Source organism: Carassius auratus, chromosome 46, assembly GCF_003368295.1.
Source record: "Carassius auratus strain Wakin chromosome 46, ASM336829v1, whole genome shotgun sequence".
Taxonomy (NCBI): domain Eukaryota; kingdom Metazoa; phylum Chordata; class Actinopteri; order Cypriniformes; family Cyprinidae; genus Carassius; species Carassius auratus.
In genome coordinates, this window is record NC_039288.1 from 11,189,518 (window position 1) to 11,216,294 (window position 26,777).

The 26,777-nt window shown below is 38.4% G+C and overlaps 1 protein-coding gene across 6 annotated transcripts in view; it reads right to left on the minus strand.

Moving 5' to 3' along the window:
• The window catches only part of LOC113064176 (RNA binding protein fox-1 homolog 3-like), a 293,847-nt gene that overhangs the window by 33,474 nt on the left and 233,596 nt on the right, over positions 1-26,777 (minus strand). For all 6 annotated transcript variants that reach the window (XM_026234795.1, XM_026234798.1, XM_026234797.1 and 3 more), the window contains 3 exons: positions 16,054-16,302; positions 5,566-5,712; positions 404-457 (listed from right to left, as the gene is read on the minus strand). In XM_026234795.1, the coding sequence (XP_026090580.1) occupies positions 404-457; positions 5,566-5,712; positions 16,054-16,302 (450 nt within the window). The remainder of the gene's footprint in view (positions 1-403; positions 458-5,565; positions 5,713-16,053; positions 16,303-26,777) is intronic.

Consider the following 26,777-nt stretch of genomic DNA (forward strand, 5'->3'; position numbering starts at 1 on the left):
AAGTTCTCCTCAGCAAAATGTCACCGTCCTTTGAGACCAGTAGCGCTGTATGGAAGTATGGCTATATATAACCCTTTTTATAGCGCAAGGCTAGAGACTTACACTGCTGAATCTTATTTCAGTGGGACAGCTCTAAAAGCATAATCACTGCGTGTTGGTCAGACGTTCACTTCTCTGAATTATATAACTGGTTCTCAGCTGAAACCACTCAGTTGTCTCTTGGCGTAGCTACCTTTCCAAAACGTGTCTTGTCTCAGTATGAGCGAGTGTGAGAGTGTGGCGTTTGAGTCACTTTGCGGCTGCTGTGTAAGAGCTGTAATTATTCGCCTCATGAAGGGAAGAGGAGACCTGTGGGGAGGAAGAAGTATGAAGTGACAAAGAACTGCTCTTCCAGCTGACTTACCTTAGAGCCCCGCTCGTTAAAAATAATTTCCACATCCAAAATTTTCCCAAATTGCTGTGGAGAGAAAAGGGTAGGAAAAAAAGAAAATAGGAGAGACAGGGGAAAGAAAGAAAGACAGAGAGGGAGAGAGAAGGAGTAATTAGAACTCATCTATTCTGTAGTTAGTCAGGAAACTTGGGCACTTGATTGCACAGGGAGCTAAAATAGTAAACCCACCGCTTTGACTATGAACACACAAGACAAACCTTCACACATCTCCTTTGCCATGACAGAAATAATACTGATGATCACAACTCATCAATAATGGGTTACTTTAAAAGTAATGCATTAAAACATTACTCAGTAAAAAACATAACTACTTGTTTTGTCCCCCACTATGAAAAAATTTACTTTTAAGTTACTTTTGTTACTGTTTCCTCACCGTTAACTAAATGAACTTATTTTTGGGAGAGAATTCTAATTTAACATTTAACGCTGCACAGTATACTACTGTACATTTTTATGATTTAGTTCTACAGTAATATATTAAGATAGATTATTTAATAGTCATTCAAAACACTAATCTATTCAGGAGCAAAACAAAGTGACTGTTGTTTGAGCGTATCAATAAATCACTCTTGTATTAGATTTATTCAAAACACTGATTGATTTGGGAATGAAAGTGTCTGAAATTGCATACTCTCTGAGTAGATATACTTTTGAACATGTAACTACTTTGCTACTGTAAAAAATTATATATTTTTTATAGTATGAATGTAATCCAGCCATAATACATGTGCCTGTTATTAGTAAAGAAATATGAATATTAAGATGCAACCACTGTCTTTAAAAGTGAGTACATGAATCATTAACTTTTTTTCATTCTGTTTTTCTTCCTATGACAAAAAATAGTATGAGTGTGTTGTTCTGAAATCAGCATTTTTTGACTCAATTCACTCATTTGACAAAATAGTGGCTGTCATTATGATGATTTAATGTGATTTTAATGTTATTTATGCGAGTCAGCTGAACTGATCAAAAACACTGATTCACTTAGGAAGGAAACATGATTCAAAACATTAATTCATTTAAAACATTAATCATTCACTCAGCTGATTCAGTCAATAAGACTGATTAATTCAGAAAATGTTAAGTTTTCATGACACACAAAATCGACAAATGCATTTTATATATTTCAAAAAGTAACTCAGATCCTATGATGTAAATTGAATTGAGGATTTTTATTTGTAGTTGGCTAACCAGTTGTTCTACTGTACATGAAGCACTCGGCTGGGTCGGGAATGAGCAGGACATACTGCTGATGGGAGCAAACTTCAAAGATCACAGCAGCACCCAGCTGTGTACGCACCAGTGCTCTTAATGACACGATATGGCTTGTTATTTTCTCTGGTGTTTTTGACCGATAAAAGCTGGCCGAAGACACCAGAGAGGGTATTTCTGGCTTGACTTAACACCAAATGCCCAACTCAATTAAAAAAAGGATAATTGGATATAGAGCAGCCGTCATCACAGATGATAAACCATATATTTGTTTATTATCTCAGTGATGAATACCATCCTCGTAATTACCTGTCACTTTCAGCTATTATTTTCCAGCTATTTGCGCTTTTTTCTGTGGTTTTATCTGATTGTCATTCTCACGGCCCTCTGAAACGCCCAATCTCTCATTTTTATTCTCTAATCAGCATTAGCCATGAGGCATTGACCACTCCCTCCCAAATACGGCTTTGTCAAGAATCTTCTTTCAGAAGCATATGGATTTGCAGCCTGGCTGCCCTTCGAGGGAAGAAGCCTAAACTTCCTTGGCCTTTGACTGAATATCCCTCATACCTGTTGCCAATAGGTGAACCCTAAAGAAACTGCGGCCTGATTAGAGGTGATAAACACTACTCTCGCTGCACGAAACACACGTTAACCTCGCCTTATGCTAATCAGGATGCTGGTTAGGGAGCTCCACAACGAGACCTTGAATCAAGCAGGTTTATTTCAATAAATACATAAACATGCCAGTGCATGCCAACGCAAGGTCACCGCTACTCTAGCCGAAGGAGAGGACAGCTTCTTAAAGAAGTAATTTGGAACAGGCCTTAATAATTGGTTAGATGGAAGTAGGAGGCTCCAGGGTGCACCACTACAAATGTGCCAGTAAGCATGACTGTTCACATAGGACAGCAATTAGAGCAAGTGACAAATGTGATAAAGGTTCTGTTTGCATTTCTCTCTTCCACTTTGCTGGTTGCTGGAGAGGAGTGACGACTGGCCCCGAGCTCCCCGGAGGGTTAACAGTGCTTAAGCGTTCCATTTAACGTGGCCAGCTTTGGAGATCATTACGGAATGCAGTGGAATGAAAGCAAAACCTTAAGTTCCCCTAATGGGAGGAATGAAAGCAGGTTTTAATTGCTGTCCAAAATGGCTGTATTTTTTCATTAAAACTAATTACCCTGTCAAGCAGGCCGCATCGGCTTCATTTCAGCACAACAGGGGAGAAATGGGCCTTCCAGGCACCTACGGCTCAGTGGGATTGATCGAAGGCCCGGGTCACTAATAAGGTTAAGAAGAGCCGCCTTTCATCTGCCCAACCATGGGGAGAACCCGAGGCAGACTGAACATGTTCATGTTTGTGGTGAGGAGGATGCTGAGCGCTCTGCTCTGATCTCACGCAGGAAAAAAAGTGATGCCTCACAGCTCATTTTGGCCGGCTGTTGCTTGATCTACTGAGCTTGTTTTTTTCCGGCGCAATTCATACTCCACAGCCAAACCCAAACAGCTGCTACTTGACACGATTCCCTCCATTTGTTCAAATTAAGATGCTTTTTTTTCCTCCCCTCAGAGCCAAAATCAAAAGCCCGCATTAGCATCTCAGCGTGAACCTGTTCACGACCACAGTCAATTCGCGCTAAACAAAGTCTGCGGGCACTAATGGTTTTAAACCACCCTAATGGGCTTATGGTATTGCTGAAATATTTCCCAGGGTAGTCATCCCTAGGAAAACCGCCCCATCCTCCCCATTGCCTTGCAGCAGAGAGTTTTAATAAGAGTGTAGGCCTACATCAAATTGTGATCAATGGGAGATCACAGTGCGAGACTGCTGGTGGTCCACACACTTGATAGGTTGGGAAAACACTTCATGAGAGTCATTTGAAGCGCGCCAGCGTTGCTGTGAAAATGGAGGGAGAGTAGTTAAAAAAGCAAGCCAGGAGTGTGACATCAAGACAGTTTTGTTTGGAAATCAAGCAGGTATCATTATAAACCCATTAGAAAACCATATGGGTCTTCTGCTCTTGTTTGAGATTCTAGGTAAATCTGTGCATTCTCTTGGGTGATCAATATTTTAGAAAATTCAAACCTCTAAGGGAAATACCAAGGGGAACAACAGTCGATTAATTCAGAATAACAAGGTACCTGTTTTAATCTAACACTAACTTCCCCAGAGCTGGGGGCCATTTTTATTGCTAGTATATACATATGCTGCATGCACTGAAGTGTAGGATCGTTCAATTCAATGCATGGGGAGTATTATGGGAGGAATCAGATTTGCAAGCACAATTTTGCATCCTCTGTGTGGAATCGCCATGGTGGTGCTTTAAAAACAATTCCATATACTAGCATTAAATCCACATACTCATCTATATAATTGCCTTGGATGTCTTTTTCTAATTATAAAATGAGGCTCAAATAAGGGTGGGTAATGGAGCTTTTTAATCATTGCTCTTTGTTTGACTACGGACCGAGCCAGCTTACTAGAAAGAGGAAAAAGACTCGTAAAAATGCAGTGCTCATACTCTAAATTGAATTTCCATCCCGCTAAATTGAGAATTCAGAAATGGTTTAGAATGCTGTCTTGAAATAAAAGTGATTTTATTGAGTGTTTGTTTATCTACAATAATTAAAAGACTTAAGATTGAAAGATACAAGATTGAAAGTTTTTTTTGAGATGTCTATAAAACAACAGGCTCACAATTAAATCTCAAACATTTTGTGTTATTAAAGTTATGTTAAAACAGGTACCTTTAATCCTGACATATTTAATGTTTTTTTTAATATAATTTCTATCTCAATTATATCTACATAAGATATTTATTTGACCAAAAATAATCTAATGTTTAAAAGATTTTGTGGTAGCCAGCAACCCCTCGAGTAAGTGCTTAAGGAGTCTGAAACCATCAGTAGATGGAAATATTCTCCCCATGTACTTCAGTCAGTGTTCTCAGACTTGCCTTTTCTTACATTTTTGGGAGACTTTAAAGGTGCGCAGTGCTTGTCCATCGCATCCTCCTCCACGAGCCTATCTATGGCACAGGATAATTGCACCCCTGGGTCCCTGGGAGACTTCACAGCAAGTTTCAGCATTCTCCTCAGACAAACATACACACTTGGTCACGTATGTGCCTGTTTTCGCATCGGAGCTGTCAGCCAACACAAACCTAACGAGTCTAAACTTCTAGTTTTTAACCACAGTGAGGAGTGCTATTAATTACGTCTCTACTGGTGGGACCATTGTGTGGCTCTCTGTGCATCACATCAATGCTGTGCAGAATGGGAGAGGAGCAGAGAGGAGAGGACAGCCTCTCTTAGAGAGAACAAAGAGCGTGAGGAACAGATGTTCTCAAGACTCAGCAGCCAGGCTGTACCCAGAGTCCTCCACCAGTGTAAGTGTTACTGTTTGCTATACAGTGTCCTTAGTAAACACAGACTCCAGTTTTTAACAAGCTGGGACCAACAATGTTTTTTTTCTCCTCCTTAGGTTGCCTGTAGCCTCCAATAACAAGCTGCCAGTGTTTAATGCCACTCCCTTGCTGGATTTTTATTCTAGCCGAGAGTACTGACATCTAAACACAGTAGTTACGGATAAAATGCTAAATAATGATCAACCATTACTGAGCCGGATGCTGCTTTCAGTATAAGAATACTTTTTTGATTGAATACCCTTGATTTAAAGAAAAACATTTTTTTACTGATTCCTTGTCACAAACTAAATATACAAACTGGGAGGGATTAAAAAGAAAAATTTGAAAATACTTTGGTTAGGTTCAAATATTTGGGCTACACATTGACTATAGAAGTTTAGTGTCTAAGATTTAGATCACATTAATTACATAATATGCCAATTAGTGAATCAAATTGATCACATTTTAACTGCATTAATTTGGGGTGAGACTCACCCCAAACATTTGCCGGAGGTCTGGGTCACGGAAGCGGAAGGGAATGTTGGAGACGTGTAACCGTTTGGGCTGCTGCTTCTCTGAAGAGTCTAAGAGCTGGAGCTGAAGCTGCTGAGAGCCGTCTGTCTGCGCCACATTGTCCGCTTGCTGAAAGACACACAAGCACAGCCCTGTTAGTTCCTACCTCAAATGCCGTCAGAGCCTGAAAACAGTGCAGAGGGCAATGGTTAGGGGAGGGTGAGGGGGTGGGTGAGCAGGGAGAGATCAGGGCATGCTGGTGGCATATTACAAATTCCCTCTACTCTTCCAACACTTGTATGTGGCGGTGAAGATTAAGGAAGCTGTCAGGAAGTGTGGATACACATTTAAAGGAAAAAAAAACCTCTGACATGGGGAGACTAGAAAATGCATTTATTGAGCAGCAGTCTATAAAGACCTGAGGGAGAACAGGAGAGGGAGAGAGAAAGTAAGTGTAAAGATGGTGTGCTCATCTGTCCGTCATGTGGAGGAAATGGTAGTGACACAGCTGTACTCAAGGATGGACTGCTATCTGTGACACACATTCATCTCTCACCTCACAAGCCCTGATGCCACAACCTTCATCACATTCTCACTGATTCTCTCGCTGTTCTATGAGTTTCACAAGATCTCATCTGAGCAGACTCCGAACAGACGGCAGACAGCCAATATTAATTGTTAAACATTATAGCAAGTTTCCAAGATCAGATCAAATTTTTAGTTGCTTGATTGTTTGCTTTTCAATTTTTTTTTTTTATCTACATCTTTGAATTAGAAGAGAAGTTATAGACTGTAAATTCAATCATATCAAATATTCTGAAAAAGCACAATGAGCGCAGCCCCCGAGCGGCAGCCCTTCATGTACTGTACATAATGAATTAGAAGAACATGGGAGCACAGATGAAGAGATGATGTCAGCTAAACTTCCCCCGGCTTAGCAGAATCAATAAGAAAGAAGTGCTGAAGGCAGCTACATTTGGCTGGGACCTATAGACAGATGTATACTAGAGCAGACTCATGCTGTAGAGAGAGAGAGAAACAGAATGAGAGAGGAAAAGAAAGAAAGAAAGAAAGATGCTGTTGCTAGGGTGTCTCATGGGTTGCTAGGTGGTTTCTCTATGAATTCTCTATGATATTCTCGTAGTTACAAATAGCTTGGGGTACTTCAGTGTAAGACTGGGATATTTTTGCCTATTTTATCATCTGTAACACTGTATCTACACTGGATGAGAGCAGTGTTACACAACAAAGACAAGTGATCCTATTCTAAACAGTGATGCGGTCTACTGAATCCTGACTGTAAACTGCTGCCTCATTCTATTTATTTTGATTTATTTATTCCAAGGACAATGCATATTAACATGACAAGTCAAAATATGCCAGAGTTAGCCAAGAGGCTAGTTTTCATCTGAAGTCCTAGGCCAGATGTACAACAGGCAACCTGAAAATACAATGCAGATACAACAATTTAATCAAACATAACAGAATATAACAAATATAACAGACCCTACAGTTTCCGAAAGTAACAGAAAAAAAAAAAAAAAAAAAAAAAAAAAAAAGAAAAGAAACACAGAAAAGAAGAAGAGAAAAAAAAAAAAAAAAAAAAAAAAAAAATACAAAATAAATTAATGTTGACAAATTTGCATACTAAAAAGTGTGCAAAAAATGTACAATTATGATGAACTACAAATAGTTTGCAGCAGTCGCTTGGTCGTGTCCAGTGTAGACAGCCTCAAGCACAACGAGACAGAGTCGTGTCCGGTGTAGACACGGTGTAAGGTGAAAAATTGTCTGAAAAATGTCAAGTGCATGAAAAGTAATGCAAAAGTAAATTGCATGATTTGCGGCATCGTTTAGGTCTGAAGCACAAACAGTTTAATATTGTAAATATTTTATGAACAACAACTTAAATACTTAAATACTTAAATAAAAGGACTGGAAGTCAATGTAGTATAAACACAACGAAAGCTGACACACTAGATACAGTATGTTTGCAGACGGCACCACACTCATCGGCCTCATTCAGGATGGCAACAAGTCTGCTTACAGACAAGCGGTTAAAGAGCTGGCTGTCTGGTGCAGTCTTAACAACCTGGAGCTTAACACGTCCAAAACTGTGGAGATGATCGTGGACTTCAGGAGAAACCCCCCTGCACTCCCCCACTCTGGCCACCACTATCTTTCAGGACCTGAAAAGGGCCATCCACATTGACTCCATTGTTAAAAAGGCCCAGCAGAGGAAGTTCAACCTGCTACAGGAGCTGCTGAAACAATTCTACTCTGCCGTCATTGAATCCGTCCTCTGCACTTCAGTAACTGTCTGGTTCAGCTCAGCTACCAAATCTGACCTCAGAAGACAACAGAAGGTAATCCGGACTGCTGAGCAAATCATTGGTACAACCCTACCCACTCTCCAAGAACTGTACTCATTCAGAGTGAGCAAAAGGGCTGGCAAAATCACTCCGGACCTCTCACATCCAGCATACTCTCTTCAACGCTACAGAGCTCAGAGGACCAGAACGACCAGACACATGAACAGTACCTCCCTAAGCAGTGGTGGACGAAGTACACAAATCAAGTACTTGAGTAAAAGTACAGATACGTATAGTAAAATATTACTCCAGTAAAAGTAAAAGTACTCCTTTTTCAATTTTACTCAAGTGAAAGTACAAAAGTACTCCATTTTTTATGTACTTAAGTAAAAAAGTACTGAAAGATAATGTTTGCAATTTTATATAGGCTAACGTTACTTAATTTAATTTTATATTAGCACATATTTTTGTATAATCCTGCTGCTCAAAATACCTGGGATTTTTTCCAAAATAACCACTATATGGAGTCAAGATATATTTTTGTTGTGTATATGGACTACGTTGATGAGAGTAATGTTCACTGTGAAAGCTTACACAGTGATTTACCTGAGAGAAAGCAGAGTTGACCATCTGATTTTCACCAGTAAGAAAAAAGTATTTTAAAGTTTGTTGTTTTACAGAACATCACAGTTATATATGACATGATAATAAGGCCTGAAGTTAGGAAGAACATTTTAAGGAAAATATAATTATATTTTCATAATGATTTTTTCCTTCTCAAATCTTGTCTGTGGTGTAAAAACACCCCTGGCCAAACGGGGTGCATCTCTTCCCCTCTTTGATAATTACTGTAGTTCTGAACATCACATCCTTTCTTTTGTCCCTAGATGTAATATATATATATATATATATATATATATATATATATATATATATATATATATATATATATATATATATATATATATATATATATACATATATATATATAGGTTGTTGAATAAAAATATTTGGGCATTATTTATAAAAATTACCTCAAGTTAGCACCAGCAAGCTTGTTAGCTAGACAGTTAGCATCAGCTAACAATATTTACTTATTTTCATTACGGTTATGAATTAACATTCATGTCTGTCTACTCGTCTAGTTAATCCAAACAATATAACGTTACTGTTGATAAACAATATAAAAACAGAAGTCACAATAGGACATGCTAGCATTTTAATAAAACTGTTAATATCACGGCAGCGGGGAATTTGAACATGCACGAGTTATTTTATTTAATCTGTGTTAGTTTAATGTTTTTTGTTTTGGTTTTGTTTTTCCATAAAACGCATACGCTTGATGTGTCTGCATCGTCTGCACTCGAGCATTTCAGTGGGGTTAAATAGATCACTCTTTACAGCGGATTTAGTTCCCAAACAACTGACAATTTTGACCTATATATGATTTTCAGTTACAATAATTAATCCTAAATTTCGACATTAATAATTTAACAACATCAGACGCACGCGCGCTCACAAGATCTTCTTACTGACTCGCACTAAACGGTTCATTTGAATCAGTGAGTGGTCGACTCCAGAACATCTGCAATCGGATCATTCTAATTCGTAAACGAATCGTTTGGTGCGATTTGCGATCCGATTTAAAAGTTTATTTTGAAAAGACTCAGTTCGTTCATGATGAATCAGAGACACCGCTTCTGCGTGTCGGAGCACGTGATATATTATTGGGAGTAACGATATGTTTTATGAAATGTAGTGAAGTAAAAAGTACGATTTTATGCTTTGGAATGTAGTGAAGTAAAAGTAAAAGTTACTCAAAATAAAACTACTCCAGTAAAGTACAGATACTTGAAAAATATACTTAAGTACAGTAACGAAGTAAAGCTACTCCGTTACTGTCCACCACTGTCCCTAAGGCAATCCATCTCATGAACACTTGACAATAACTGTGGAACAAATAACACTATTTATACACCCATGCACTTATTTATCTAACACACACATTTAGTGCACACTTAAAATTTGCATATAATTTACCTGTACATACAAAACTGTCTATTGGAATATGCCTGCACATACAATTGTAAATTTGTATATTGTTATTCCTTATTTACTTTTTTTTTTTCTGTTGCTGTCATTCTGTTGCACTGCAGAAGCTTCTGTCATGAAAACAAATTCCTCGTATGTGTAAACATACCTGGCAATAAAGCTCATTGTGATTCTGAGATGGTTACGTTTTGGATCTTATCATGCTTTCAAAAGACAGAAAACTTAAACCTTACATGCATAAAATGAGCACTAAAGTGAATTCTGAAGATTAAAACACAAGATTTCTGTGCATCCATATTGAATAGATTTTTCAATTTTTTATTTATCTATTTATTTATTTTTTACATTCTAAGCGTGCTTGTATTTCATGTACATAGTTAATTATAATAAGTGGGCTGGACAAATTCCCTCTCATTAGGCACAAAACACACAAGAAACATGAATCATAGAAGATGACAATATATCTTGTATTAGGTAATGAAGATATAATGAGATATCTATCACTCCATCCCTTTTTCGCTAACAGCCTGACAGAGGAAAATAGAGGAAAAAGGTGAAGTAAATGCAATTATGTAGACACAAGTAAGAACATAATACCAAATCAAATGCAAAATATTTGGACCTGCAAGGCATTCATTTTTCACTCATTACATAGGGAAGGTAAGAAATGGCATGATAAAATATCAGCTGAAATTAGATTTTAAAGTTTAACTCACTGAACAAAATCATTATTGCAGAGAACATATGTCTTTACAGTGGAAATTACACCAGTAACATGACAGAAGCAACTTTATATTTCTATGGGTCTCAGCGATGTATCTTTTATGTAATTAACAGAAATATATAATGTATCATGTAAACAAATATCTTTAGATCTTCTGTGCTTATCTAATATTTATTCAAGCAACATTAATGAAAGAAAAATGGTAATTTGAACTGTACAGTAGATACAACATGATGAGCTCTACCAAAGGCAATTTTTGGGGGAAACAAACATAAACCCAAGGGTAAAAATATTTATAATAATGACTCATTGTTTATTTTGTCCATACAATTAAAGTCAATGAGGTCCACTGTTGTTTTGGACCATACAGACTTTCACTTTATAGACAAGAACAATTAAAATATTGTTTAAAATGTGTGCTTTAAAGAAGAAATAAGGTCTACAGGTCTGGACTGCACAAATGCAGTAAATGATAACAGAATATTCATTTTTGGGGGAAATATCCCTCATGGGTAAGATCGAAGGTTCTCTCTCTTAAAACGTATATTTACTCTAATTTAAAAAGCACATTTGTGCATAAAAATCCCTTTAGATGATTACACTAATTGTTGTGTATAAATGATACTAAACATACACATGGTCAATCATCAATAACCAGTCTTATTTGGGAACAATAAAGGTAAGTTTGAACTATTTCTACAGGTTATACTGTATAACAATAGTAAAACCCTATGTACCATTAAATGTCGAGGGTCACCAACTTCTACTTTTTCCATCTGACAACTTCCTCATCTTCTCTAATGCACAGTCTCTCCCAATGGGCTCTCTGTGAGAGGACACCATGTTTACCAGCACATTGGCACTATCAATCATTGCAGCTATGTAGACAGTCAAGCCCTGTTAAGATAAAGCACACGGGTCAGCTCTGGATCCACACAGCCTGTTGTCCTGCCCCTTGTGTATGCCGCCTGAGGTCGGTGAGCAGCAGAAGCCTGTAGCCCCTGCCTGATGGTGGTAGATGGAAAGCCGAGCAGATGGATGGGCAAGCGGAGGTGCAATTACCCCCTGGTGCCCCCGCTCCCTGGGCTGTACCTCTTCCTGCTCCCTCATCCTCATCCATCACGCTGGTGCCATCGGTCATTCACATGCTCTGTCTGCAGTCGCTCTGGAGAGAGTCGCGCTATCTATCATGTCTAACAGGTGAGCTGTGTGACGGCGTGGACTCACCCATTACCGACCAGCGGAGCGTGGCCTCTGAGAGCCTCCAGTTCCTTGCTCTGCCCAAAGAAGTGCAGAAGCAAAGGATGAGGGCTTTGATTTGCTTACTTTATGAAAACACATATTGACTAGGTCCGCTCAGATGTACGTCATCATGTAGCCATGTAGCGCAGCGAGTAACGGACAGTGATACAAATGAAGAGTAATCGCAGGGCTTTCATCTTGTAAGCTTTGCCTAAAAAGAGGACAATTGTTCCACCGTAAGCGCTTTGTAAAACACACAGTCCTGCTCATTCACTCTCGAACGATATAATCTCTCTGGCTTTATTCGGAGCACTTCCACGCTCTTGAGCGTGGCCGATTGGAGGGCTCTTCTCTGGAGAAGTTGACACCAGGCCAGGAGAGGGAGAGGAGAGGTAAGTGTTCGAGACTCTGCACTCCAGGTTTGGATCTAATTATCTCATCGTCACCGCTAAGCAGCCATCTACAGGGGGTTCATCTGCGCAATTTGCCTTTTAATTTGTGTTAATTGCATGTTAATTATATTGCAGCTAGCATGGGCTGCATCTGTCTCTTTCAGAGACAAGGTTTCAGAGGGCTTTGCGATTCCAAGTTCCACGGACGAGGTGAAAAGTAATTAAAAGTGTTTGCCGTTCGAGGCGGAGGCAAACTCCCTGCTCACTTGGGTTGTCAGGTCATCCTTCGGAGAACATCGTAAGATGTTTAGGAGGAGGATTTGATGTCTTTCTTATAAATGCAGATGGACTATGACCTTCTCTCCAGCACTCCATTTACCAGGATGACAACGGGGAGGAGCTAAGCAACCTGCGTTAGGGTCCCAGAATGTGTTTCCTGCCCAAAAAGCTATTAGTAAATCGATATGGGAGGATTTTATGGTAAGCTAAGAAAAGCTCCCCAAATGAACCCCAAGTGGGTATATTACACCCTCTAAAGGTTTATGACAGCTAATTACCACAACTGAAGTCAGGAATGTTACATAACAATGTTCCATTTGCCAGTGCCTGGGATTAAGCATGCCAAATTATTTACTGAATGACAAATGTGGACTATTTATCACTCTGCCATACTCTCTCCAGAACAATTACAATTCTGATCAGAAATTAAAGAAATTGCTATTATTTTAATTGGATTCGTTAAATAAAAGATAAATAAAAATCTATCTGTTCGTCTGTATTTATCTATCCATATTTTTTATGTTTATTTATACAATAATTAGTTTAATATTAGTTTAATTAAATAATAGAACTAATAGATCTTTAACATTTTGCTTTAGTACAATGGCAGTATAAAAGCCAATTAAATACATTTGTGAAAGTAACATGTCTTTATAATATCACACCTAATATTTCTTTCACACAGTATAAATATGATTTTATACACACAAATGTATTGCTACCTTCATATATACAGTAGATCCCTCAAAAAGAGATTATCAGATTTAATGGCCCATGGAATCAAGTTATAAAAAGCCCTGCCTGTTTTTTTGCTAGACTTCCCAAACGCTGGACTTCACTCATTCCATACATACAATGCACTTCTGATTTCAATTCCTGTTGTAGAAGAGCAGCTTCCCGCACTTCACATTCACCAAGGAATGGAGCAGCCAAGCAGCACCAATAAATAATTGCCTGAACATTATCATACACGGCCACATTGGACCTCAACTCCCGCAACGTCACAGAAGGCTTGTGTTTGCACACATTCGTGTGTGCCCCTGTTTTAATGTGCGGTTGGGTGGGGAATGAGTCCTGCTAAATTGTTTCTATTGCCGCACTCATTCAGTGTTATCTGCAAATCACTTTCAAAGTGCTCAGCTCAGCACCCCCCCCCCCTTCAGAATGCCCCTACAACCACATAATTGAAACTATCTGATTGGAAAGCTGCCAAGCAGGTAGATTACATCCGATTAGGGCCAAACCAGCGCTTCACTTAAAGGGATTAGCTTGAGCCGCTTTATATTTTTTTTGTTCTTCTCCACTTCTGCCATTCTCTGATCCCATCATCCCTCCCTTTCACAGAGATGCAAATACAAACCTTCACCTGCCATCTAGAAAGACGACACTGGCCTTTCAGTCTTGTGTAAAGCTGTAATTAATTAGACAAGGTAATGTGACTTGCAACAGGTTTAGCGGGTAACGAGTACAGAGGCTTAAAGAGCACTTATACTGTACCTGCAGTATTATTATCAATGGCACAGTAAAAACTACTCAGGGAAGGCAGCCAAGAATAAGTGCAGGAATAAATGGCATTCCCTTAATAACATAACATCACGCTCCTTTGAGCAGTACGGCTGTGTTTAAGCACATTGCAAATCACAGTTTAGACAATCCCACCCAAGGCAATATGACAGTCATAGTGGAAAACTGTTAGAACGTACCCTAAAGAGAGGTAAATAGTATTTTATTGCTGAGTTACAGAGCATCTTTAGTCTGTGCTGTTGTGATGATGTGATCTGATATGTGATCTGATGTGATTACCGTCCACTCTCTGAGGAGTGGTGTTCCTTCTTTGCTAATGATCCTCCGCGGGGAGAGAGAAAAGAGGGAGAAAGGGAGAAAGGAAGAATTTCCCTGCTGGGTTAGGCCAGAGTGACAGTTTAAGTACATCCTCCAATCGAGCCGTAGATTAGCCCAGTCGGAGCTCAGGTGCCTTTACAGGGCCTGTCAGCATCGCTTCTCAGTGATCTGCTGAGCGTGGGATTATAACTACTTCCTCTAAACCACACCACCTCAGAGCTTTACACATATCCCAATCAGAAAGAGAAAAAGATTACATTTCTCATCCGTCATCCCACCCCCCTCCCCCCAAGGCTAGGAAGACCTTGTACTTATTTTTGCACTTCAGAAAAGTTTTATGCTTTTTAATATCTCTTTCCCACCCTTCTCTTATGCCCTTTCACTGGCTGTCTCATTTTACTCCCTTGTTCCCTATGACGTGAATTAGCAAAGGTCTTCATATTGGCATCATAAAATATAATCAAAATGTTAAATATCTTGAAATAAAGTAGCTTGTTACAAGAATAGTAACTATTACTATTAGATACTGTATTTAGCTGCTTACTTAGATACTTAGATTTGTAGACAAAGCTGGGACACATTGGGTCAACATTTCCAACAACATTTCCAGTAACTACAGAGAGTCGCCAAATATCAAATCTCATATTTTACAAGGACCACAGTATAAATGTCTTGTAAAGTATGCATGTAAAACCCTGAAACCAGCCCTTTATATAACATCTGATAAAATGTAAGTGATAAAATAAAATAACATCTTAGATTCATCCATCTATCCTTCAAGTGTAAGTGTATGTGTTAATCAAAGGTCTATAGGAACCAAGAAAGGATAGCACAAACAGACATGACACAACATACCCAAGGAAGCGTGTCTAAGGACACCGTCTCTTCTTAGAGTTTCTTTTATTTCATCATGTGCTTGTCATATGCTCGGATAGAGCACTTGGGCAGCTTTCGTTTAGTGGTCCATTGAGACATTTGTGATATTGTTAGCCATGGTGAATGGCTCCATGGGGTTTAAGATATGGAGCCATGTGAATGCCATGGATTAAAGCTTGATAAAAAAGCTTGATAAAATGGAGTGAGAAAGAAGAACTCTTTAAATGGAGAAGGATGATTTTTCTCTCAGGTTCTCTTATTTTGTCCTATGCTTTTATCTTTGCTTGGGCTAGCTTCTTTTCATTCCAAACTCTTCTATTTCCTAGCCCCAATTTCTCTTTATCTCCGTCTGTCTGAAAGTAGAAATGTTATAAATTGGATGTTCTAGTCCGATTCTGACAAAAAAAAAAAAAAAAAAAGTAAGATGTAAAAAGTATAGTCATTCAAAAATGAATAAAAATGTCCTGTTCATCGGGTACTAATTTAACATTTTGCAACATGCTAATGGTTTATAAAACTGTAATTAACATTTATATATATATATATATATATATATATATATGTGTGTGTGTGTGTGTGTGTGTGTGTGTATAATTATTATTTTTTTGTCTCAGTGGGATTGTTTTTGTGAAATAACAGTTTTTTGTATCAACACCTTACACTAGATAAGACATGTTTACATTGTTATTTTGTCAGTTGTATGACAAAGTAAAATAAATATTTCATGCCTGAATGCTGCATTTGCACTCACTGGTATACTGCTAGTCCCTGTGAGGGACGGCGTGCTGCTGTCAGTGCCAGGTGGCTCGCTGTGCGTCTGTGTTGGTGTGTAGATAGTGAGGGCTGCGGCGTGCTCAGGGACCGGACTGGGCCCCGTGTAGTCCTGCCCAGGGTGGGTGTATTCACCAGGCAACCCATTCTGAGGTGGAGGGGGAGGATACTGCGCTGGAGCATACGGCTGAGCCATGGCTTCTGGGGGAGCTGGGGCTTCCTGGTTACCCTGGAAAGAGAGGAGGAGGGAGATTTTATCAGTTTAATTCTTACATATCTCATACTAATCCAAGTTTCCTGGCTCTTCAAGGAACAATGCATGCAATGAGACCTGACAAGAGTGATCATCACAAGAGCGCTGTATGCCTGGGTTGTGATAACACATGATAGGAGAGAATGGGACCTAATTCCATGATAATGGCAGAACAACTACTGCACCTGACACTCTGAACCTGAATCATATACCACGATAAGCCTCAGATATTAAAAGCTCTTATAGTGATTAAATCCGAACACTGATATGGATCCCTGTTCCTGCTTCTGAGAGGAATCCGCCCCATACACTTTTTCACATTTAATAATAGGACCAATATATGTTATCAATAAAATATATATTCAAATATTTTTATACAGCAATAGTTCATAGTGGCTGCTGTCTATCTTTCAAACTAAAAAAATAAACAAACACCAGCAAAATGACACCATAAAAATAGCCCAAATTACTTGTGCTCTGTATTCAAAATACACTAGATTGTGTTGAAAATTTGTGCTGATAATTCTGACCTCCAGAACTCCAGAGCCTCTCTGACCGAATCACTTAATCAGTGAGTTGAACCTGAGAATCAGATCTGTGAATGATTTGTTATTTTAAATGGTTTGGATTGATTCTGTTCTCAAGTTCAGCTCACTCAACAAGTTTATCTGAGAATAACAACATTTCTGTGTTCTTTACATAAATCTGTCTTAGTGAATAAGTCACAGGGCTTCTTTTATGGAGGTCTTTGGAACAATTGGGTTGCTATGAACTGTAACTGCATGGAAAGAAATAATACATGAAGAAGATTCATCAAAATTCTCCTTTTGTGTTAAGCAGAAGAAAAAGCTATTTGCAACAAGACTAGGGTGACTAAATGACTGAATTGTAAAATGTGGCTGAACTGTTCCTTCAAGTGAAGCTGAAGCATAATTTTTCTTTGTCTTACCAAAAAAAAAAACAAAAAAAAAAAACAGTAGCCTAGCATCTGAGATGCGTGGGGTCCCTGCTGCTGAATGGCTTTGTCTGGGTCCTATCATATCAGCTCTCAGAGAACATTAGAGGACTGCTTGATCATTACAAGGCAACAAACTTACTTTATAGAGCAGCGCTCGATAGATTTGCAGCCCGAGTGACAGGGTTCTAAATTGCTCTCTTGGCAAGCAGCATGTGCGAGATCAATTAACTGATAAATTTTTGATTATAACCTTTGATTTAAATTACAGGTTTCTAATAGAAGTTGCTGTCTTCCGTTTTCATGGCCTCTCTCATCTTCTCCTTTATATTCACCTCCCTCTGTTTCACTCATTCTGTCTCACTTATGTGCTTTCTCTTGCTCTCTGTCTCCACGCTGGAATTAAATGAGTATCTACCCCCTCATTTAGGTCTCTGTGTGAAGAGGTGTCTTTCTTTCGTTCTGTGTATCAGCATGTAAATTAATGTGCTTTTTCTTTCTTCTCATCCATTTCTCTCCACTGAAGAGGATGCAAATGAGATTCTTTACTCTGTTGCTTTCTCATTCATTTTGAAACACTAAAGAACACAATGTTTTCTAATCTTATCAGCAATCATTAGGATGTGGAGTGCATTATTTTTCTTTCTTTCTCTGACTGGTGTCATCATTTGTGCCGTCTCGGTGACTGTTCGTGGAAGTGTAGCTTAAATGCCCAATGAACAAAGCTGCTTGATGAGCACAGTTCTGTGTCCTGAGTTGATGTATTTCCTGTTCAGACAGGAAGTATGGGCAGGACATGAAGAAGGGATTTTAACTTTTTCAGAAAGTCATTAAAAATTATTAGTACACAAAATAATAAAATCATCATCAATTTTGGGTATTTAATTTGGGTCTTTAAAATAGTTTTTGTGGACATGAAAGTTTAATCAGTACTACAGATAGTCAGATGGCTTATTTTAGGGAGCGTCTGTGCTGTGAGATAATGAGAGAGAGGAAGTACTCATTTGAACACAATGATGGTGTGTTAGTATCTTGACGTGCAAGGGTTAATCTCTCAGGCATGTACTGTGTGTGTGTGTCTGTGTTATGACAGAGTGCTGCTGTAAGCACAGGTGCAACTGGGTCATCAGTACAAAGTAAATTGTGTGTTTTGGGGTAAATGTGTGTTTGTGTATTGTACGTCTCTGAATCTTGCTATATTAAAGCTGCTTACCCCGAGGGACTCATATCAACATATTAATCTTATACAAATTTATGACCTTGGAGTTTGACCCCTTCCTGAGAGGTTACAGCAAAGAGAGGCAATAACAGCTCCTTTAACCAACCTTTGGGTAATGGGATCTCTCTTGCACTGTGCCCGCTCCTTAATTAATCAAAATATGATGAGCTTAAAAAAAAATAAAATAAAAAAAAAACACCAGGCATCCCTGGACACAAATGATTCTTGTTTGGAACCACGCAGGTTTTTTGCACAGACGATAACATTCCTAAATAATACTGAATATGAATTAAAAAAGCAAACAAAATGCAGAATTGTATTATAATTTAATAGAATTAAAATGAATTGAAATGGCAAAAAAATTGTATTCTTTCTTTGAAATTATTTTATAAAAATGAAATTATAAAAATTATTATGATCAAATGATTAAAATTAATAAAATACACAAATCCGTAGTGCTTGAGAGTTGTTGGTGCTTGAGGACCCATGTTTGAGTACATCCTATGGTAATTTCCCAAGCCCATTCCCTCAAATTGTCTTTCTCAATTGTCCTATAATATGGGCTAAAAAGCATATAAATAAAATTACAAAAAGAGAAAATATCAGCAGAATTCCATTATAGAAGGCCAATGAAGAGTCGTAGGAAACTCAGACCCTTTCTTTCCCATTTCTGCTTGATTGTTATTAACCTTTTTTCACTGACTAAGCAGCATTAGGCAGCACCAGCAGCAGCTTTGGCTGGGGAGGGATGCAGTTTAATAGAAGTGGAGAGAAATGCATTAATGTAAATGTAGTGGAAACAATGAGAGGCCTGGCCATTGACATGTTGGCAAACAAATGAGGCTGTCCTCTCAATTAGAGTCACCGCTCCATTATGCAAATGAAAAACGCACTCATCCATGGCCGAACGCACGACGGACAGGCATGGAGGGGTGAGAAGGAGTGAGAAATAAGAAAGGCGGAATTTTATTACTTCTCAGTTCTTTCTATCTGTTTGCACTTTCTTACACGTCTCAAAGTTCCAGGAGCTCAAACCGAGACACTGACGCAACATGCTGTGTGCTTAGCATCGATGTACAGTTCCGTTTTGATGAAACATGTACAGTTTGATACACAAGCTCACAAGCCCATACATGCAACTTCAGTTACATGAAGTGCTGAACTCAAGTTTTGACAAGTGCGGGTGTTCTATTGATTAGATGTGGAAGTTTGTCTCTTTCAGTCTGCATGTCCATCCATCTAACACTGCTTCTCTTGCTTTCATCTCACTCCTCAAGTTGCACCACCCAGGCCGTGTCTGACTCTCTCCTAGTCAGACTGAGGAAAAAGAGTCAGGCAGTCCTTATCCTGGAGTGGTTATTGTAATTCACTAAAACATTTAGCAGTATTGATGCAGCCACCCCCCCCCCCCCCCCCATCTCAAAGCACCAATGGGGGTCAGGTCTGTCCAACAGCCTGAAAAACGGTAGATAAGTCTGACAGGAGGGATGGTCTTCATTCTATACTGGAATATGGGCAGAAAGCAAGGTGGGGGGATCAGGGTGAGGTGCGCGCACACCCATAAAGTCTGCCCGAAATGGCTTTTGCTTGAAATCACCCTTATTATTACCATGTGTGTTGACTTTGTGCTATGAAATATTCAGCAAACTAAATGGAAGAGTAAGCCACATTTTTCGAAGATAAGATGAAGGATAGAGAGCAGCTTCCTTTGCATCTGGTGGGATATGAGGCAACTAGTTTTTTAAGGCTCTTACACCTGCAAACAACATAATGTGCTTTGTTTTCTCCGTTTTACACCTGTGCTGAAGGTGTTTGGTCTCTAAACCCACTTGGCCTTTGTTTTTTGTTGCTTCTATGTCCATTAGGGTTTTTTTTTCTGCAAGGTTAAACAGATATGACCTAAGAGAGCTGACGCCCGATTAGCTCCCATTAGATCCGCCTGTGGTCACAGAGAGCTTGAGTGATGACCTGAGCTTGTACTGTACTTCACCACAGACGCCGAGAGAATGTGCGGTAAAACTGAATCTCTGGGACGGTCCGTCATCGCAGCAGTCAGAGAGTGACCACTACATGATGTTAGGTTATGGAGAGAGGAGAGAGACGGATGAGAAAGAAAAGTTGTGGTGAAACGTCTGAAGTCAGTTGAAAGAGTTCTGTAGAACTTGATTCAGTTGAGAAGCCTTTTAAATTCTAATGGAATTCCTGCTAATAGGAATAGGATCCATTTTAATTTACTTTAACTTACCAATGCAGAATTTAAGATCACCCAGTAACAGCCAAGTTTGTCAAGATAAATGTTGAATGTTACTGTGATAAGCTTGTTTGAAAAGTTTAAACATCCTTAAGGTTTGAAGTTTATAAGGGAAGACAGATAGATAGATAGATAGATAATATAATATATTATATAAAAGCTTTTTTTCTTTTGAACTGAAACGAGACAGACAGACATCATCATGTTAAAATAATATGAATTCCAGTTCAATTTAAATCAAGTTTATTTGTATAGTGCTTTTTATTATACTAATCCTTGCAAAGCAACTTTACAGAAAATTTTCCGTTTAGTAAATTTCTATTTCTGACAATTCAGTGAATTCAAATTGAGAGTCAGTACTTAAATTCAATATTTGTCAAACTCCACTGTACATGACAGCAGTGCTGAAAAGTCGTCAGCACCACGGTCAGCTCCCATGCTGCACTGGGTGAGAGGGAACAAAAGCTTGCTGTAACATCAGGGATCTGAACTCTATGTATCTTATTACACATTTAATATTCCTAAACAAGCCTATACACTGAATAACACAAATTCTGTTCACATATCTCAGCCTTGTTCATAGAGTCAAACCTGACATCATTTAAAAATAGCCATTAGTGTTATGAGAAGTGCCAGACCACAAAGGAAATACATACAGGCTTCATATAGGGAAGCCAAAACAAACCATTAATCCTTCATCTTACATGGGCAGACGGCGAGACTGAACTGAAAAAGATGCAGGGCCATGAAGCGGTGAAAAATCACTGGCTATGTGGTTTTGTTTTTGATAAACTTAAATCAGAAATTGATATTTAATGCACCCCTCCACTGCGACAGCTTTTATTTAATCAGTGCCCTTTCCACATCGTTCTGTAGAATGAGACTCCGAAAGCTTATAAATGTGAAAGACAGAAATGAGAGAGCGAGTGTGAGAGAGAACCGAAGAAAAAGAGAGAAAGATCTCCATCAATATGACTGAAGCCATGCCACACTAAAAACATCCCTCGATCCTTGTCATCAAATTGCACCCGTAAATGATTTTTGCGATGAGCTAAATGGTATTATCCACCCCCAACCCCCATTCCTCCACCCTCCGCCAGCCTCCGAGCCCCAGCCGATGCACGCTAAATGAATTTATTTCCTTCCCAATGGACAGAGTGAGTGGGGCATCCTAGTCATTCAAGCCAGGATTTAACCCCTAGCCTTACCACTGGGACCACAAACAGCCACTCCACAGGTTGTAGGACAAATGGAGCCCAAGATTGGCAGTAACTCAAGACCTTTCATCAATTTCAAAGGGAAGCCTTATGCAATTTTTGATCAACGCTGTTGGTAAATGCTTGTGAAAGCTCGACACAAACATGGGAAGGAATAAAAATCCTCGGTGGAGCAAATCATGGATGCTCAGAGCTCTGCTTAAAGTTTGAGATGTTTTGCAAGTGAGTTGGACAGGCGTGTAAGTGACTGTCAGACTAGCGAGGATAGAAGACACCGCTACATCAAGAATAAAAACTAATATATATAATAACTAATGTGACCACAGAACAAAACAGGACATTTTCATATGAATCGACTGCCACACACACACACACACACACACAAAAGTTATTAATGTCATATTAATGGGGAAAAAACAAACAAACAAAAAGAAAAACAACAACAACATCTTTCTTTTTACTTATGTTTGATACAGGCAGTATAAAACTCATACATATATATATATATATAACACACAGTGCTGTGCAAAAGTCTTAGGCCACTAGTATTTTCACCAACAAAAAGTGGTTTTAAGTCAGTTATTTCTATCTTTGCTATAATGTGTCAGAAGTAAATATCAGTTTGACAGCAGCCAGTGCTCCATACAGACATCAGTCTGTCTGGAATAAAATGAAGAAACAGAACAAACTGAGACAGACTAAATTTAGAAGAACTGTGGCAATGTCTTTAAGACACTTCAAGAAACCTACCTGCAGAGCTACCTGAAAAATAATGCGCAAGTGCACCTAGGACAAAAGCTTTTTTTTTTTAACACACAGTGTGGTCACACCAAATGTTGATTTAATTTAGTAAATAGAAGTTAATTAATAAATTCTATTTTTGGCATTATTTTTGAGGTATCCTCACTTTACAGCATTTTAAGTGCCTAAAACTTTGCACAATACTGTAGCTTCGCAGGTTTCTTGTCTTTTCTTCAGTGCTCAAGAAAACTATCTAAAATGTATTAAATTTATTAGGGAAAAAAAAATTTGCCTTCTAAAAATTATTTTCCTTATCTAATTGGTAAAGAGTTTTTTTTTTCTTGTTTTAAGTATTAATCTAACAAAACTGAATGAGATTTATAGTATAACAACAACAACAATTTGCCAATGAGGCAAAAAATAATACATAATAGTAAAATAATAATATATATGTTATTTCTATTACCCTTACAGCCACCTCTTTGATGTATTGATGCTTTGGCAATATTGTATGTAAAACAATCATCCCAATAAAGTATTTTGAAATTGAAATTGAGTGAAGGGTGAATTTGGGCTGGTCTGGGCCAGCCAGTATCGATCTGATCTCAGTGGAGCGCTTCCATTGCCGCAAGCATCGTGCCACCCCTCCAGTCTGATTACGGAGAAGCACTCTCCTGGTGCAAAGTGGATTGAAAAGCCCCTCCCAAGCGTACTTAGGAAATAATTTCCAAGGCTAGGCTGCTACTTCTCTCATGTCGGCCAAGCACAGGTCCTGCCCGGTGCCCCTGAATGTTTTGGGAACAGACCTTGTGAAAGCTCTTGTTACTGTGTGCGTGTTTGTTTTGGTATTGCTAGGATCCCCCTCTTATCCACAGACGAAATCTATTTTAATCTAGGAGTCATAGGGTCAATTTCCCCCTTCTAGCCATTATGCCAATGTATTCATTCTCTTTTCTACTACACAGTCAAACACACACACAGATGCACACACTCCCACTAGCACTCCTTATTGAGTGCGTGTGAACTCAAGCATAAAAATGAGAGCTGCTGTGGTGTGTCTGTCTCACCTAGTTGCAACACCATGACATAAAGCAGGTTTGAAGGGTGAAATTTAGCGCTGTGAGTGAGCAGCGGCCTCTGAGTGTGTTTTAAAATGGTGAGCACAGCAGCGTAGGAATGCTATTGTTTTTTCCAGATGATAAAATCCTCTGTGGTGACAGCATTGTCTGATGTGTGAGAGATTTCCCATGCAAAAATGGCAGACGGGACTAGGGATCAACAGAAGCCCAAAGGTCTGCTGCATCCTAGGGAAGAGCAGGCACAGAGGAGAAGCTTCTGGTAAGTTTGGAGAGTGAGAACTGTTTATTTATGTAACTGTATCTGTCAGAGTTGACTAACACTGACCTGGGCTGAGTTTCCCAAAAGCATCGTAAACCTAAGAAGTTTGTAAAAACACTCGTACGACTGATCTTAATATTACGGTCTGTTTCCCAAAAGCATCGTAACTTAAGTAACACTTGAAAATCATCATAGATCTACAAGTGCTCTGGAGTAATCGTAAAGCCTTCATTCTTCATTCATTCAGGCGAACATTTTTTACCTAACAGAATATAAAGTATATTATATATTATTATGTAAAGTATAATATTATAGACTATAATATAATATTGTATTGTATTATAGTTATTATATCCAAGTTGTCTGTCTGGAACGCAGCATTAGGTTAACGTCAATAAACGATCATTTACTACAATTAAAAGGCCATTCTAAAAGATGACATTTCAGCACTTGACAAATGGATAGCGACTCCTCAGTAGCACTTAAAGCACAGCTACGTGCAACTGTGTTAAGTGCATTTTTGGGAAACGCACGTGAAACAATAACGAACGGTAGTAAAATTACTTGTGGAAAACGCTCTTAACCTCTAAGATCAATCGTTATCGGTAAACCCGGCCCTAATTATGTGTACCAGAGGAAAGTGCAATTGCTAAAAATATAGCAAAACTATATAAACTTTATTAAAACAACTAATTTATTAGAGAAAGAAAATTGTTGAAGATATTAGGACTTGCTTTTCTAAAACTTTTTTAAAGTTTATTTTACTCCTCTCATTGGCAAATAGTTTTTGTCTTGTTTCAACTATTAATCTAACCAAACTGAATGAGATTTATGGTTAATAAAACAACAAAATTTTGCCAATGAGGTAAGAAAAACAGCATTAATTTAACCCTGAAATGCCAAACAAAACTGAAATTTTGCTTCAAGAACTGTATTTTTATATTGTTTTAATGATGTTTATACTTTCACTTGAAAACAATACAAAAATACAGAATAAAATATGTTGCAGTATATTTATTTTGATTATATACCAATTTTTTTTTAGATACAGTATGTTCCAAAAAAATTCATTATGAGGAATAGACAGACAGACAGAGACAGAATGATACATTCACAGACACAAATACTGTTCGCATACAGTCAATGCTTACCATTCAGTTGTGTGAAACAGGAGTAATGTCATATATGTCACAAAATATCTTGTTGTGGTTGGTTAGGACAAAAATGATGAGGGACGGACATTATCACACAGAGAACCAACAACTCACACATGCATGCACACTAAACCACACATGCACCACGTTCCTATAGATTTCTCTCTGTAAAACCCTGTGGTGATGTGCACAGGAGAACATCTTAGAAATGCAGACATTCAACATTAAAGACAGCATTGCCTCTCTATATCAAACAGTAAGGACGTAGCATTGCACCCGCAGGACCTGAGCACATGTCTCTATGCCCCCTAAAGCTCCCAGTCAAAGACTAATACAGGGAGGGGGGCACTTCAAAAGGAGTAAACAACTACTTCTCATATATTCCTCCCTCGGAGCTAGTGTGGATAGTAATATATTAATAAGCTGCTTTTATATTCTTTGAACTCCAATAAAAGCAAAAAATCTGGGATATTAAATCAAAAGAAGTACATGACGGTTCTGTATTAACATCAGGTTTTCCTGTAGGTTTAAAAAGATTAGAAACACTTCATTTTATCCATATTGTTGTAGTTCTAATATACAAAAGTGTGTGGGATAACATACACACATACACTGTGATTAGTACGGACATTGTAAACAGGAGGCACATCCTCTTTTGTTATGGTTAATATTGATGGTTTACTCCAGACTTCAGACGGAGGGAGACACTAGGGATGATTTTCCCAAAACGCAGCAGACATTTAGTCAGTAAACAAACATATTGGCGGTCTAGTAGGATCCATTTTAATTAGACAAATCACACCAATTTCATTTCTCTCTGCTTTCTCCTTTTCCATTCGGTCGTTTGAAATTTTTTAAGCTTGCTCTAATCATAGACTCTCGGGGTCGATCACTCCCTGCGCCCACGGCATGGAATGAGAAACAAACTCATTTAAAAGACTTGAAAATTTGTTCTTCACATCTCTAATAAAACACAAAACACAAAAGCTGCCTAGTGCAAGTCAATAATACACTTTCAGGAATTCATGACAAAACCTAGAGAGAAGGAACAGAGAGTGTTACCTTAGGTTTAGTGATGACATCCTAGTGACGTTAGCTGTCAAGTCAAGTCACCTTTATTTCTATAGCGCTTTAAACAAAATACATTGCGTCAAAGCAACTGAACAACATTCATTAGGAAAACAGTATGTCAGTAATGCAAAATGACAGTTAAAGGCAGTTCATCATTGAATTCAGTGATGTCATCTCTGCTCAGTTAAATAGTGTCTGTGTATTTATTTGCAATCAAGTCTACGATATCACTGTAGATGAAGTGACCCCAACTAAGCAAGCCAGAAAGTCATTTATAATTTAAAAAATTTACTACTGGAGCTGTAACCTTCATGTTCTGTTTGAAGCCTAAGAAGCTTAACATTGAACTATCAGGGTTGTGTTTCTCAAAAGCAATGCAAGATGCTTTTTGGAAATGCAGCCCAGGCTAATGACTTGGCCAAATCTTGCAAAATTTCAACTTGAAATGACATTTCAAAGGTTCTCTACAAAAATAGATTTTTAAAATGATATTACTCCTGTTTGG